This window comes from Hypanus sabinus, chromosome 22 (genome assembly GCF_030144855.1).
Source record: "Hypanus sabinus isolate sHypSab1 chromosome 22, sHypSab1.hap1, whole genome shotgun sequence".
In the NCBI taxonomy this organism is placed as follows: domain Eukaryota; kingdom Metazoa; phylum Chordata; class Chondrichthyes; order Myliobatiformes; family Dasyatidae; genus Hypanus; species Hypanus sabinus.
Genome location: NC_082727.1, coordinates 32631547 through 32647913, shown reverse-complemented (window position 1 = coordinate 32647913; position 16367 = coordinate 32631547). Strand labels below are relative to the sequence as shown.

The 16367-nt window shown below is 40.3% G+C and overlaps 1 protein-coding gene across 1 annotated transcript in view; it reads right to left on the bottom strand.

Annotated features, from left to right (window-relative positions):
* pcdh15b (protocadherin-related 15b) overlaps positions 1–16367 on the bottom strand; it is an 831732-nt gene that overhangs the window by 504838 nt on the left and 310527 nt on the right. The window contains exons 9-10 of the mRNA XM_059948101.1: positions 7284–7392; positions 6970–7082 (exon numbers count right to left, since the gene is read on the bottom strand). Of these exons, the coding sequence (XP_059804084.1) occupies positions 6970–7082; positions 7284–7392 (222 nt within the window). The remainder of the gene's footprint in view (positions 1–6969; positions 7083–7283; positions 7393–16367) is intronic.

The following is a 16367-nucleotide window of genomic DNA, read 5'->3' as shown; positions in this document are numbered from 1 at the left end:
TAAGCCACATAGATCGGTTATTAATCGGCTACAAGGAAGCTTGCATCCCTAATTATATAGGGTGACATTATAATGGTGGATTGAGACGGACAAACTATCTTCTACTTTCATAAAAGCTTTTTCCAAAATCCACTGAACATATATTGATTTCCTGGATTGTTTCTCATAGTGTCCGCCATTCAAATCATCTGCTCAGTCTCACAAATCACCCTACATTGGTTCCATTATGACCACAAATCAGTTACCAATCAGGCTGTCAAGCAGATTTTGTTGTTTTAAACAAAAAAAAAACAGAAGAAAATGACTGGATGCTGATGAGACCATCTACAATTGTAGGCGGGCCATATTGCATCAGTGCAGAAAGAATGTGGTATTTATGGCTTCGACTTATTTCTCTCTTTAGTTGGTCAGGTCACAGCAGTGGGAAGAGAAACAGAGGTAATGTTTCAGGTTGAAGACCCTTCATCAAAAGCAGTAACCAAAAGCTTGTTAAACTGTAGGGAGGTGAGGGAGAGGGTACGTCCTGGATACTGTGAAAGTGGGGGTGACCAAGGATTTAAGCCATGGATAGGATTAATAGTCAGTGGGGGAATGTGAACAGTTAGAGTGAGAACTTGGATAAAAGAATGTGTGAGTTGCATTAGGTAGAGCAGAAAGACAAGGCTGGCAGGTCAGAAGAAATTACTTTTTGGGCTTTAGTCAGTCATTTCCATATCAGATTCAGTGTTAAAGTACAAAGGATCTATGGATGGTTTCATTTGGGGAATTGTATTTATAAGGAATGAGGGAATACATGAAAGAACATATTGATTACATTCGTGGAGAATATTAATCAATCATATTGTCGGATAATTCATCTACATTTCATTCTGAAAGGATAAATTAACTATCAGTGTTAGAGTACTTTGGAAACCATATGTCCAAATGATCTTACACCTCTTGTTGCTTGCCTTCTGTAGTAAATGTAAAATAAGCAAATGCACAATTTAATGAAGAGCAGAGGAGTTCTATTTGTGTTCCGGTTAAGTATACTATCCCTTTTGGATAGTGTGTCACAAATTGCTTCTATACTGTACTTTAAAACTTCAAATACCTCAGTGATAATGAGCTATGATAGTGCCAGAGGGCATCTTCTGCTAGCTCATCTGCAGAAACAGTTTAATTTTTTCCTTTAATGTCTCTTTTTTTCCTTTTCAAGGTGGACAGTATAATGTAAGAGTCCTTGATCTACATCTGCACTCAAACAGCAGTTCTATACGGCGCTGATGCCCGATCTGGGCCTCGATGACTGGCCATTTTTTGATATTCCATAGATGCAGCCTGGATGACATGCGTACCTTCAGAGTTTTGTGGCTCTGCACTCCTGCGGATGAGTTGATTCCATGCCAAGGTTGTCAACTGAAGTGTCGCAGGAGAAAATGGAGCATCACAAGTGGCGGACCAATTCTGTACTCGGAATGCTTGCTCTCTCCTTCTCCTGGCGGTGGAGGAGAGTTTGCTGCCAATTCTCAAGTCAGAGAACCCGGGGAGAAAAACATGACGTGGCTGATTTAAGCATTGTAATTGGTGAGTTGGTTTTGTTTTGTTAGTCTCCCCAGTTGCTATGTGGCACATCTCAGCCCCTTTACTTGGGGTGGGGGGGCAGAGAGAGAGAGAGAAGGAGAGGAAGAGGGAGAGGGGAGAGAGAGTGGGTGGGGGGGGGAGAGAGAGAGACAGACTGTAGCATGTCAAATTTGTCATCGTGAATGATTAGTTTTTGTTGTACTACAGATCATGATCTCTCTTTGGGGGCTTTGCTATTGCTTGCTTGTTGGGTACCGATGCTTTTGCTGAAATAAGTGGGGAACAGGGAGGATTGATGCTTTGCTGCTGCTTGTTCCTGGGAGGGAGAGAAGGGGGGTACTCTTCTGTTTTTCGTGGATGTCTGCAAAGAGCAAAAATTTCAGATTGTATAATATATACATTACCTGATATTAAATGGAACCATCTGAACCATTTGTAAGTATTTTGAACTTGCACTGCCTCTTTCATGATTTCAAGATGTCCCAAAGAGCTCTACAGACTAACTTGCCAAGTGAATTCCATTGAACATCACAACGAATTAATGCACTGCAAGCTCTCAAACACGAGTGACTTAACACCAAGGGTGTTTGCTCAATCATTACTATTAATCGGAACACACGATCTTCTCTGCTTTTCATCAAATTGTACATTTGTTTATTTTACATTTACCTCAGAAAGAAAACAAGTGGTGCAAGATCATTTGAAATATGCTGCAAAGTAACTCAGTTCCCCCACACAAAAATGTGCCCAACAAATGCAGTATTGCCCTTATTACAGTGACTTTGATATGACGAATTAATACACAATCCATAAGCACTTACATGACAGATTCAATCCATTATCATTTATGGAAAAATACAAAGGCTTAGCAAGGTAGATGTGGAAAATATATTTCCACTGTGGTGTAATCTAGAATGAGGAGCATGGTTTTGGAAGATCTATTTAAGACATAAAAGTGAAAATTTCTTTGCTCAGAAGATCATGAATCTTTGGGCCTCTACTGCAGAAAGCATTGAGGTTGAGTCACTGAATACATTCAAGCCTAAAATAGATGAACGTTTGACTCACAGGGGACTCATGCATTATAAATGAGAGGTAGGAAAGTGGAGCTGCAGCTAAAACTAGATCAGCTATGATCTTATTAAATGCTCTTCCATCCTATAATCATACTAGCTTTATAAACAATTGTGCTTTCCAGAGGGCAATGCCAATTCCACAGATTTCTATCTAACGCAATTAACAGCTTTCCAATGTATATCATGCAATGAAATACTAAAAATAAATGACGAGAAAGCAAATAAATATCTAATAGTATAATTTAAAATTTAATTATCTCCCAACATTTAATATTTAATTATGTGCCAAAATATCTACTATGCTACATACAAGCTACAAAATTATGTTTTATGAATGTAAAAGAAATACATTTTCTGGTTAATTTTATTAGGCAACAAGCATAGTTAGAAAAGTAAAAGATTATGTTGATGGCAGATACCTGAAGAGGAATTGAGAAATACTTATTGATTAGGCAACATAAGTAACACAAACCCTTGACAATAAGAGCAAAATTTGATTATTGTACTTGCATCTAAACAGCAATCCACTCAAGGTAAATGAAATATCTTGGTTTAGACTTCTGTAACTTCTGTCAAGTAGTGACTATGTATTGCTGTGTCACAAGTATACAAACACACATCTCCAAGCGGTTCTTTTGCTATTCTTGCTTCAGTTTAAACACAAATCAGAGAAGTAATGCCATTGTTATTGTTTTAAGAAATTAGCATAATTCTTAAATTATTTTTATATTGCAATGCATCCAGCACTTACTTAGTTACGTAGCAGGTAAAAAATATAATGCAAATTGGCTAATGTAGAACATTCAGCATATTACAGGCTCTTTGGCCCATCGCGCTCTGTTGACTCTCCATCCCATTCTAAGATCAATCTAACCACTCCCTCCTACATAGCCCTCCATTTTTTTATCATCCATATGCCTCCTTTTCTATTCCCCATTCCCATTTCCCTCTCGCACCTATCCCCTTGCCTGCCCATCATCTCCCTCTGGTGCTTCTATCCCCTTTTTCTTTCTTTCATGGCCTTCTGTCCTCTCCTATTAGATTCCCCCTTTTATAACCCTGTATCTCTTCCACTAATCAATTTCCCAACTCTTTATTTCACTCCTCCCCACTCCCGGTTTCACCTATCACCTTATGTCTCTCCCTCCTCTCCATCCACGTTTTACTCTGACTCCTCATCTTTTTTTAAATATCCATTCCTGCTGAAGGGTCTCAGCCAGAAACATCAGCTGTACTCTTTTCCATAGATGCTGTCTGGCTTGTTGAGTTCCTCCAGCATTTTGTGTGTGTTCCTTGGATTTCCCGAAGGTGCAAATTTTCTCTTATTCTCCTTATCTCCAATGAGAAAAGCCCTAGGTCACTCAAGTTTTCTTCATACGAGATGCTCCCCAATCCAGGCAGCATCCTTGTGAATCCGCCCTACCCTTTCCAAAGCTTCAACATTCTTCCTACAATGAAGCAGCCACAGCTGAACACAATATTTTAAATGTGATTTAACCGAGTTTTATAGAGCTGTAAAATCACCTTGCAGCTCTTGAATACTATAGTGGTCATTTGCAGGATGAAGTAGCTTGAATGAAGAGGCAACATCCCTTTTCAAAAGCTACCTGGGCAAGTTGGTTTGGAACAGAAGCAGGAGGGCTTCTTACCCAAGAGCATAAGGAGGAGGAAGACAAGGATGAATGTATGGACTATCCATGAGGAACACTGTGGGAGCTACTGTACATTTAAAAACTGCCCTAAATCCATAGTCACCAATAGTTCCCATCTCTCCAACCCACTGTTACTGAACATCATATCTGCTTGGACACTATGAGGAGTGATTGATAAGTTTTTGGCCTAAGGTAGAAGGAGATGAGTTATACAGCTCTCGTTACAGGCACATACAGGTCAACTCTTTGAGTGATTATGCAGAAAGTTTGAAGTTAATAACTCATCGGGGTGATTGATAAGTTTGTGGCCTAAGGTAGAAGGAGATGAGTTATTAGCTTCAAACTGTCTGTGTAATCACTCAAAGAGTTGACCTGCGTGTGCATGCAACGAGAGCTTTATAACTCATCTCCTGCTACCTTAGGCCACAAACTTATTAACCATCCATCTGTGGACATTCATTGGAGGTCCAAGATCCGTATGCTCCATGACTGCTGAACTAAGTGTGTAAGTGTAGCAGGGGACTATGTTGAAAAATAAATGTGCTAGGTTTTCTAAAATTGACTCCTTCTACTTTAGGCCACAAACTTATCAATCACCCCTCATATGCAGAACTAAAACAAACATTCAAAATCAAATTTAACATAAAATTAAGCCATTCTTTGCTCTTAAAATTAACTGCTCATGTACATTCCCTGAACACCTATGTGACCTGTAACAGCTGCCGGCCATCTTTTGCACTTATCTTCCCACTGCCAGGGCCCCCAGTACAATAACTGAAAGGTATGCCCTCTCATGTGGTGCCATCCTTGAATGTTTCCCGCATCCTGCCTGGCTGCCAGCATCTAGTCCAGCTGAAATGAATCTTCCCTGCAGAATGAGAAGACTAGCCTGAAGCAATGTAGCTTAGATTTAACTGGAGCTGGCCACACACCACATCAGACTCCTACTGATGCATCCAGCTAATTAACAGCAAAGTTAGCTCTGGAAAGACTCAGAAATCACTCAAATCAGCAGGCAGCATAAGACGACTACCTTGTCTGCATTACAATCCTCATATCGTTGCTAATTCTGTATTTAAATCCTTGTAGCTCAATGAGTGGGTATTGAATGTAACCTCATTTGCCCAGTGAATTGAGCTGTACCAGATTAGTGAGGGGAAGTGAAACATCTGGGAGTCATGATAATGTTTTCAGTAATGGCTGGTGAGCAACTTCATAGAAACTGAAATTCAGCATTAGACTGGGAAAACAGTCCAATCACACCGTGCTTAATATGTACAATTGCAGCCAGTTTACAGAATAAATGTTGCACAATGTTCTAATCAGTAAGGAACACAAAAGCATTCTGGATTTACGTGCATGAAGAGAACGCCCTTCAGTTTCAGAGAAACAGAGTGCTCAAGAAATTTTAGAAGAGCCAAGCTAAATTAAATGATACTATGTAGAACAAAAGTACATCTGGTGCAATTGCTTAAGTTAACTCAAAATTAAGATTAGGAGTTCACGGCTAAAAACAGATTTAAGAATGATTACAAGAAGCAAATCTTCCGAAAAAGATTAGCACTTAGACTGATCCTGTGACAGAGGCTGTGGAGAAACCTTAAAGCTATTATGAAAGATTTCATTTCCTTATAAGCACAAGTTGATTCTGCAGATTCTGGAAATCCAGAGAACACACACAAAATGCTGGAGGAACCCAGCAGGTCAGGCAACGTCTCTGGAGAGGAATAAACAGTCAATGTCAACTGTTCATTCCTCTCCATGGCATTGCCTGACCTACTGAGTTCCTCTATCATATTGTGTGCATTACTCATTCCATCATACTGTAACTTAGGTTTGTAACATTTCTCTTTACTTGAGTATACCCCTGACTCACTGACAGCTGAACTGAAGATGGTATTCACTATACTGTACGTGTACTGTACAGATCAATCACATTTTCTGACATATTCCATTCATTTAGCTTTGTAGTTTGATACTCTAGTAATATTATTGATTGTTGCTTTGCCAGATTTGGGTATCTTATGTGTTGTGTCTAGCTATGGATACTAAATCTTTTTCAGTTCTGTCCTTAGCAATTGCAACACCTCAACTAGGGTATATTAGTTTATAACTCAGTTATTGCTGTCCTGTAAAGCAGGACAAAGCCTTATAGCAGTCCAATCCTCAAAGCCCGTGAACTAATACTGGTCAGAGAACTGCTGCCTGATCATATTTGATCAAACAATTCCATTAACATCAGTGGCAATGAGCTTAGATCCCTCTCACCAAAGCAGTGCTCAGCTGGGTAGCTCTCAGCTTAAATTGCCCTTCAAAAGAATTCGCTTATTTTGATCATAAACTGCCAAAAAATCTACTCTCATTTAAATACAAATTACATTGTTAGAATAAACCGAGGGATAGACAGTGTCACTCAACCAACTCCTTTGAATATTTAAATAATGAAGAAAATTTAAACAAAGAGAATAAAGAGATAAATCGCTACTATTAAGATTAAATATGATGGCACACTTTTATTATAATGCATTACATTTACTTTTGTGTAGATTCCATTTTCTGCTGAGATGGATGTTTTATGTTGCTACAGATAAAACTCATAAGCATTTTAGACCACTTTCCAAGTACACTCTGTATTCAATGGATCACTTGACACAAAACAATAATTAGTTTGAATTTACCTTAATAACCAAATCAAATTTCTGATGAAAATCCCTATTTATTGGTCGGAGGAGATAAAGCTCTGCGGTGATATTATTCAGATAGAAGTACTTAGCATAATCCTCAGGTGTACCTTAAACAAAACAGGACAATCTTGTATGATTATTTTCTTCAAAATGATTGACACAGCACTACTGTCAATCAAAGGAAATAATTTATCCAACAGAATGGAATGATTAAACAAACTTTGACATGGCACCTCATTACATACAATTATAAAATCAGTTAATAAATCTTTGCAAGACAAACAACAGGGTATTTTTCAGTTACCAACCAACAAGAATGCTGTAGACAATCCCTGGTTGATCATCAGTTGGTTTAATATTCATGTCCTGATCAACAGCTAAAATCCGGGGCGTCACATTCACTGGGTTTATCCTTGCCTGAAAGAAAACAAACTAGTGTTACTCGAATAAACTATATTCAATACAAACTTTCTGCTTTTTCTTGCATGTATTAGCATGACTGTGTTTTTCCTGACATCTGAAGAGTAAACCTTTCATCAAAGCATCATTTGCTGCAAATCGTAGAATGCTATTCAAAGGACAATCTGTGACCTTCAACTATAGTCAAAGAGATTTACCAGCCTTTGTATTGGATGGTTTATTGTGATATGAAGCATTTAACCCTACATACAACAATGAAACATCATAAAAGTGTAGATTAATCAGCTTGATTCTGTGACCGTTACAGCCACACTGGGGAAAAGTGATCACAATGGAATACAAGAATGGCATTTAAGGTGAAAACTCAGTACAGCTGTAAAAGGAAGAAGAAGAAAATGGATAAACATAAATTAGGATATTAAATTATAAAATTTCATGACATATGTCACTGATCCTCATTCTGAAAATTTTGTAAATATTCAATGCCAAAATATTAAAGCTATATTTTACATTTCACCTCAGGAATATATGCAATTACAAAACAAAAGTAGATTAGCTTAGCAACTAACTGAAGAGGTCAACAATGGTATTAGATTAAGAAAAAGTGTATTTTATTCTGCTGTCAAGGCTAATAATTGGGTGGTTTAGAAACCAATAAAGGGTGACCAGATAGAAGGAGACCAGATAAAACTGGCAAAAAGTTGGAGGCATTCAGTGAGTCAGGCAGCATCTGTGAAGGCAGAGGCTCAAGGTATGGTGTGGAGGTAGCCAGAATAGAAGTGAGAGGGGAGGATGAGGCACACAATAGGTAGAATGAAGTTAGGAGAGGGTTGGTGGGCAGATGCAGCCACATGGAAAAGGAAGATGGTGGATTTGTGAGGTCCTGGCTGATTGATGATAGGAGGAAGAGGAAGAAAAAGAAAGGGACAGAGGGAGCCAGGTGGGAAGGGAGGATGGTGGTAGAGACAGTGGCTGGAAGGTGATAAGTGGAACCACATAAGGCAAGGATGATGGGATAATGGAACTAGTTGGAGGTGGGGAGTTCAGAGAACATGCCTGCTCAAGGAGGAGAAAGAAAAGACAAACAGGAGTTGTGGATTACCTGAAATTTGAAAATTCATAGTTTATAACAGTAGGTTACAGACTATCCAGGCAAAATATAAGGTGTTGTTCTTCCAATTTGCATTTAACTTCACCCTGGTAGTGTAGGAGACTGAGGTCTGACAGGATGAAGGAGAGTTGAAATGGCTTGCAACAGGGAACACAACATAATAATTGTAGATATAATGTTGGTGTTCTGGAAATGGTTGCCAAACATAGACAAGGCCTCTCACCAATGTACAGCTGTCCCATTGAGAATACAGGCAGTCCCCGGGTTACGTACAAGTTCTGTTCCTGAGTCCGTCTTTAAGTCGGATTTGTACGTAAGTCAGAACAAGTACATCCGGTATTATTTAGCATCAGTTCATCAAATGTTTGTCTTAGTATACAGCATACATTTTACCTTTCTATGCATATAAAACACTTAAGAAATGTATGTATTCCAATAATTAAACCACTGTGTTGCTTAGTAATATTTGTAGCTGTCATCGGGGCAGGGTGTTTCACATGCTCCATTATTCTCTCTTTATCCATTATCTTAAAAATTGTTCCAATCGTTGATCGACTATAGCCTAACGCTTTTCCAATGACTGATGAAGTTTCACCTCTTTCCAAACGCTTTATTATTTCCACTTTATTTACCACTGTTAGTTAAAGAAAAAACAGATAAAATAACTAACTGCAGATGTATGAATATCATCTGAATACACTGTTAAAGAAATAATAGAAAACCATCTTGAAAATCATATCAATAAACAGAATGAATATGCTTAATAAAAAATCTTGTAAAAACAATAAGATGGTTTTGGGTATATAATCATTATAGCTGATGGGTCTTGGGTAGGGAGGAAACCAATGGATGTATTCTATTTTAGATAATATAATTGCACTGGATATCTTTAATAACAACATTTTGTATGCTAACATAAGGATTCAGAGATAATATATTGTCAGGGACACAGAATTAGTTGACTCTCAATTACTAATTGGGGTGACATAGGGATCAGCCCTGTTCCTATTTGCATTTTATTTTGCATCAATGAATTTAAAAGAATATGTGTGTTGCTCCAATGAGATGTTTGTAAATGAATGCTGCTGTTGGGCACATTTCAGGAGTACATGATAAGGGATGGAGTGAAGCTTGCTGTGGCCAATGCAAAGTCTTTGTGAGGAAGCTTGACAACCTAAAGTGCTGCTGCTGCCACGAGATACTGAGGGACAGGGTGCTGTGTAATAGACCTACAGGTACTTGAGGGCTATATTGTTCAAAGAGGCCATTTGAGTTGCGTTCATGTTTTGTACACAGTATGTATTAACTTGATGACAACACCATCTGTTAGCCTCCAACATTATGAATGAAGAGACTGGATGACACTTTGAATGTAAAGAAAACCATGCTTTGTATTCCTTGAAAATATTCCTTGAATAAATTTTGTTTTTGAAATTTAAAGAACTGTTCTAAAAGCACCCAACACAATTCACCTCATTATCTGATTTAATAGATTCAGCTACCAGACACTGGGATGCTTTACAGATATGATAAAGAATAATTCAGATGATGGTTGCCCATATACTTGACCCTACAGTAGGGACTGAGCTAATGATAGCTCAGATGCAGACTTCGTAGTGGATAAAGTTGCAGAGGACTCAGGTGAGAATTTTGAGAAGGCACTCAAGAACGAAAACTGTAAGATAGAGACAACATAATTCTAGGGGCACTGCTGGGTTTGAGTGAGATCTTATCTAAGAGCAGTGACACTGTGGAAGCCAGCCTGACACAGAGCTTCATGTAGGGCCTTTTCCATCCAAGAAGTAATGACTCATTTATACATTCATGGATCCAAACATTATGATTGTATTATCTGAGGGGGTAGATCCTCTGTAGTGGGGGAAGCCACCTAGTTTAGTTTAGTAGCACACAAAGTCAAACAGTAGCTACCATGGATTTGGATAACAGTGTTCAATGGGACGTGATGGTATTCCAGCAATGCAACCTCCTGCAGATAACCTGAAGATAGTAATCAAGGGGAGTGTTAGTGTCTCAATGAATCAGGAATCCACTGAGAGAAAAATAATAATTAGACAATTACACTGTCAAATTTTAAACAACAGGCATCACATTTTCTTAGGTAAGCATTCTGATTAATGGGCAAACCAAAATCACAATTCTACTTTAAAGGAACTGCAGTGATTATTGATATTATGATGGTGCTCCCTTTGCTTACATCTTCGCAAACAGCTTTATTTCTATCTTTGATATCTCTTTAGCAAGCAAACACGAGGAAATCTGCAGATGCTGTTAATTCAAACAACAACACACACAAAATGCTGGTAGAACACAGCAGGCGAGGCAGCATCTATAGGGAGAAGCGCTGTCAACGTCTTGGGCTGAGACCCTTCGTCAGGACTAACCAAAAGGAAAGATAGTAAGAGATTTGAAAGTAGTGGGGGGAGGGGGAAATGCAAAATGATAGGAGAAGACCAGGGGGAGGGGGTGGGATGAAGCTAAGAGCTGGAAAGGTGATTGGCGAAAGTGATACAGAGCTGGAGAAGGGAAAGGATCATGGGACGGGAGGCCTCAGGAGAAAGAAAGGGGGGAGGGAAGTACCAGAGGGAGATGGAGAACAGTCAAACAACTAAATATGTCAGGGATGGGGTAAGAAGGGGAGGAGGGGCATTAACGGAAGTTAGAGAAGTCAATGTTCATGCCATCAGGTTGGAGGCTACCCAGCCAGTATATAAGGTGTTGTTCCTCCAACTTGAGTTTGGATTCATTTTGACAACAGAGGAGGCCATGGATAGACATATCAGAATGGGAATGGGACGTGGAATTAAAATGTGCGGCCACTGGGAGATCCTGCTTTTTCTGGCGGACCAAGCGTAGGTGTTCTGCGAAATGGTCTCCCAGTCTGATTCGGGTCTCACCAATATATAAAAGGCCACACTGGGAGCACCGGATGTAGTATACCACACCAGCCGACTCACAGGTGAAGTGTCGCCTCACCTGGAAGGACTGTCTGGGGCCCTGAATGGTGGTGAGGGAGGAAGTGTAAGGGCAGGTGTAGCACTTGTTCCATTTACAAGGATAAGTGCCAGGAGGGAGATCGGTGGGAAGGGATGGGGGGGACGAGTGGACAAGGGAGTCGCGTAGGGAGCGATCCCTGTGAAAAGCAGAAAGAGGTGGGGAGGGAAAAATGTGTTTGGTAGTGGGATCCCGTTGGAGGTGGCGGAAGTTACAGAGAATTATATGTTGGACCTGGAGGCTGGTGGGGTGGTAGGTAAGGACAAGGGGAACCCTATCCCAAGTGGGGTGGCGGGTGGATGGGGAGTGAGCAGATGTGCGGGAAATAGGAGAGATGCGTTTGAGAGCAGAGTTGATGGTGGATGAAGGGAAGCCCCTTTGTTTAAAAAAGGAAGACATCTCCTTCGTCCTGGAAAGAAAAGCCTCATCCTGAGAGCAGATGCGGCAGAGACGGAGGAATTGTGAGAAGGGGATAGCATTTTTACAAGAGACAGGGTGGGAAGAGTAGTAGTCCAGGTAGCTGTGAGAGTCTGTAGGTTTATAGTAGATATCAGTAGATAGGCCATCTGCAGAGATAGAGACAGAAAGATCAAGAGAGGGGAGGGAGGTGTCGGAAATGGACCAGGTACTCGTAAATTTGAGGGCGCGAGTATTCAAGAACATTTTCAACCTCTCACTGCTACGGGTGGAAGTTCCTACTTGCTTCAAAAAGGCACCAATTATACCAGGGCCCAAGAAGAATGTGAGCTGCCTTAATGACCAGCACTCACATCTACAATGATGAAATGTTTTGAGAGGTTGGTCATGACTAGACTGAACTCCTGCCTCAACAAAGACCTGGATCCACTGCAATTTTCCTCTCACCACAATAGGACAACAGCAGATGCAATCTCAATGGCTCGTCACATGGCTTTAGACCACCTGGACAACACAAAAACCTACGTCAGGATACTGTTCATCGTCTATAGCTCAGCATTTAATACCAATATTCCCACAATCCTGATTCTGAAGTTGCAGAACCTGAGCCTCTGTACCTCCCTCTGCAATTGGATCCTCGACTTCCTAACTGTGTGGCTGGGCATAGCTCAAATACCATCGATAAATCTGCTGGTGATACAACCATTGTGTCGCAGCAACAACATGGCACTCAGCGTCAGTAAGACGAAAGAGCTGATTGTGGACTTCGGGAAGGGTAGGATGAAGGAACACATACTAATCCTCATAGAGGGATCAGAAGTGTAGAGAGTGAGCAGTTTCAAGTTCCTGGGTGTCAAGATCTCTGAGGATCTAACCTGGTCCCAACATATCAATATAGTTATAAAGAAGGGAAGACAGCAACCATAGTTCATTAGAAGTTTGGAGAGAATTGGTATGTCAACAAATACACTCAAAAACTTCTACAGATGTACCTTCAAGAGCATTCTGACAGGCTGCATCACTGTCTGGGGGAGGGGAGTGGTGTGGGGGCTACTGCACAGGACTGAAAGAAGCTGTAGAGGGTTGTAAATTTAGTCAGCTCCATCTTGGGTACTCACCCACAAACTACCCAGGAAATCTTCAAGGAGTAGTGTCTCAGAAATGCAGTGTCCATTATTAAGGACCCCCAGCACCCAGGGCATGCCCTTTTTCTCACTGTTATCATCCAGTAGGAGGTATAGAAGCCTGAAGGCACACACTCAGCGATTCAGGAACAACTTCTTCCCCTCTGCCATCCGATTCCTAAATGGATATTGAACCCTTGAACACTACCTCGCTTTTTAAATATATATTATTTTTATTTTTTTGCACTTTTTAAAATCTGTTCAATATACATATAGTATAATTGATTTACTAATTTATTTATTATTTTTTCTTCTATATTATGTATTACATTGAACTGCTGCTGCTAAGTTAACAAATTTCACAACACATGCCAGTGATATTAAGCCAGACGCTGAGTCTAATTCTGAAATCATCAAAAAACAAACCTAGAGACTGCTACACAATTTCTACTTCAACATGGCCCTACATTGGTTGATATTTTTCACCTCTTTTCTTCTGCAGATGAATTCATACTTCCATTTATTCTATTATATTCTTCCATAACATGCCTCACGTCATCCCTAGAGCTCATCGTCTTTCGGTTACAATCTTTCCTTTACCATCAATGCTCCATAAATGCTTTCCTTGGAAGTATGACACAAAAGAGTAATTGCCAGATGTCTTATTACTGCACTGTTTAGGGTTTAACATCAAATCTTCTTGCTAAAAATGATCAATCAAACCATTGTATTCTGATTTGCAGCTTGAGTGGTTCATACTGTAAGTAGTTTTAATAGTAATTGAATTTCACTTGAATTCCTTACCATTCTTCCTTTTTTTACCTTTTGAAATTGGTCATGTTTAATATCTTTCTGCTCAAAGATCAGGATTTTTTTGGCTAGATAATGAAAGGCACTCTTCCTCTCACTGACAAACTGAATATCAATCTCATTAATGCAGAGTTATAAGCTTTTTATATTAAAGTTATGATTTGCTTGGCAAAAGATACCTGCAGCATGCAAACTAACAGCTTAGTTGAAGGTGACAGATGTTTACACTGTTTATAAGAGATGAAACTGAAACTCAGTTATACATATTTTTATATATTAACATGGAAATCACAAGATTTTGACTACTCAATGCAAATGCATCTAGATTTCATTCTAAGTACAATGGATTGAATTGATTGGGACAGATAGGGACCAGTATATTTTGGCTCAATTAGCCAAAGTTTAATGGAAATAGTTAAATGATATAAAAAAAAGGGAAACCACTGTCTAAATATGTAATAATTTATGCACTTAAATGAAGTACAGAACAAATTAGAACACGACCAATACCTTCACAGTACTATGAAACTGTGTATTAGTTCCTAATAGTTATCAATGCAGGAATTCATCTGCTGCGTTCTTTCGATTGATTTTGAAATGAACAAAATCAACACAGACATCTGTTGTAGATAATGGACTAACAATACAAAGTTTTAGACGAATGTATCTTCCAAATCTTCATTTCTAATGTAACATTCAAGATAATTGTTGCTATCTTTGTAGTTCTTAACTTGTTGAGGTAGTGAAATAATTTCATTGTCACTCCTGGCCATTTCTGGCATCTCTGAATGCATGAATCCCCAGAGAACAAAACTGTTCCGAATTGTCCTACTGCTTATTTCTCACCAACTATCTGTGGCAATCATCACTGTTTTTTGAACACAAACCCTGACGCTATTTAAAAACTGATCATTCTAAGCATCAGATAATATCTAACGGCCATGCAAATGCACGTGACTGACATGAGTTAGAAACTCGTACAAACATGCTGGAGGAACTCAGCAGGTCGGGCAGTATCCGTGGAAATGAGCAGACAATGTTTCGGGCCAAGATCCTTCATCAGGACTGAAGAGGGAGGGGGCAGGGGCCCTATAAAGAAGGTGGGGGGAGGGTAGGAAGGAGAAGGCTGGTAGGAGCCAGGTGAAAACCCAATAAGAGGAAAGATCAAGGGGTGGGGGAGGGGAAGCAGGGAGGGGATAGGCAGAAAAGGTGAAGAAGGAATGCAAGGGGAAAGCGCTGTGTGTAGTAGAAGAAGGCAAAATCATGAGAGAGCTGATAGGCAGCTGGCGGAGGAGGCAGAATGAAACTGGGATGGGGGAGTACAATTCAATGCATCCCAGCATCTGCGGTGTACTTTGTGTTTACGAATTAGAAACTGTTTGACAGACAGACATACTTTATTGATCCCAAGGGAAATTGGGTTTTGTTACAGTCACACCAACCAAAAATAGTAGAAATATAGCAATATAAAACCATAAATAATTAAATAATAATAAGTAAATTATTCCAAGTGGGAATAAGTCCAGGACCAGCCTATTGGCTCAGGGTGTCTGACACCCCGAGGGAGGAGTTGTAAAGTTTGATGGCCACAGGCAGGAATGACTTCCTATGATGCTCAGTGTTGCATCTCGGTGGAATGAGTCTCTGCTGAACATACTCCTGTGCCTAACCAGTACATAATGGAGTGGATGGGAATCATTGTCCAAGATGGCATGCAACTTGGACAGCATCCTCTTTTCAGACACCACCATCAGAGAGTCCAGTTCCACCCCCACAACATCACTGGCCTTACGAATGAGTTTGTTGATTCTGTTGGTGTCTGCTACCCTCAGCCTGCTGCCCCAGCACACAACAGCAAACATGATAGCACTGGCCACCACAGCCTCGTAGAACATCCTCAGCATTGTCTGGCAGATGTTAAAGGACCTCAGTCTCCTCAGGAAGTAGCGATGGCTCTGACCCTTCTTGAAGACAGCCTCAGTGTTCTTTGACCAGTCCAGTTTATTGTCAATACGTATCCCCAAGTATTTGTAATCCTCCACCATGTTCACACTGACCCTTTGGATGGAAACAGGGGTAACTGGTGCCTTAGCCCTCCTCAGGTCCACCACCAGCTCCTTAGTCTTTTTCACATTAAGCTGCAGATGATTCTGCTCACACCATGTGACAAAGTTTCCCAGCGCAGCCCTGTACTCGGCCTCATCTCCCTTGCTGATGCATCTAACTATGGCAGTGTCATCAGAAAACTTCTGAAGATGGCAAGACTCTGTGCAGTAGTTGAAGTTCGAGGTGTAGATGGTGAAGAGAAAGGGAGACAGGACAGTCCCCTGTGGAGCCCCAGTGCTGCTGACCATTCTGTCCAACACACAGTGTTGCAAACGCACATACTGTGGTCTGCCAGTCAGGTAATCAATAATCCATGACACCAGGGAAGCATCCACCTGCATCACTGTCAGCTTCTCACCCAGCAGAGCAGGGCGGATGGTGTTGAACGCACT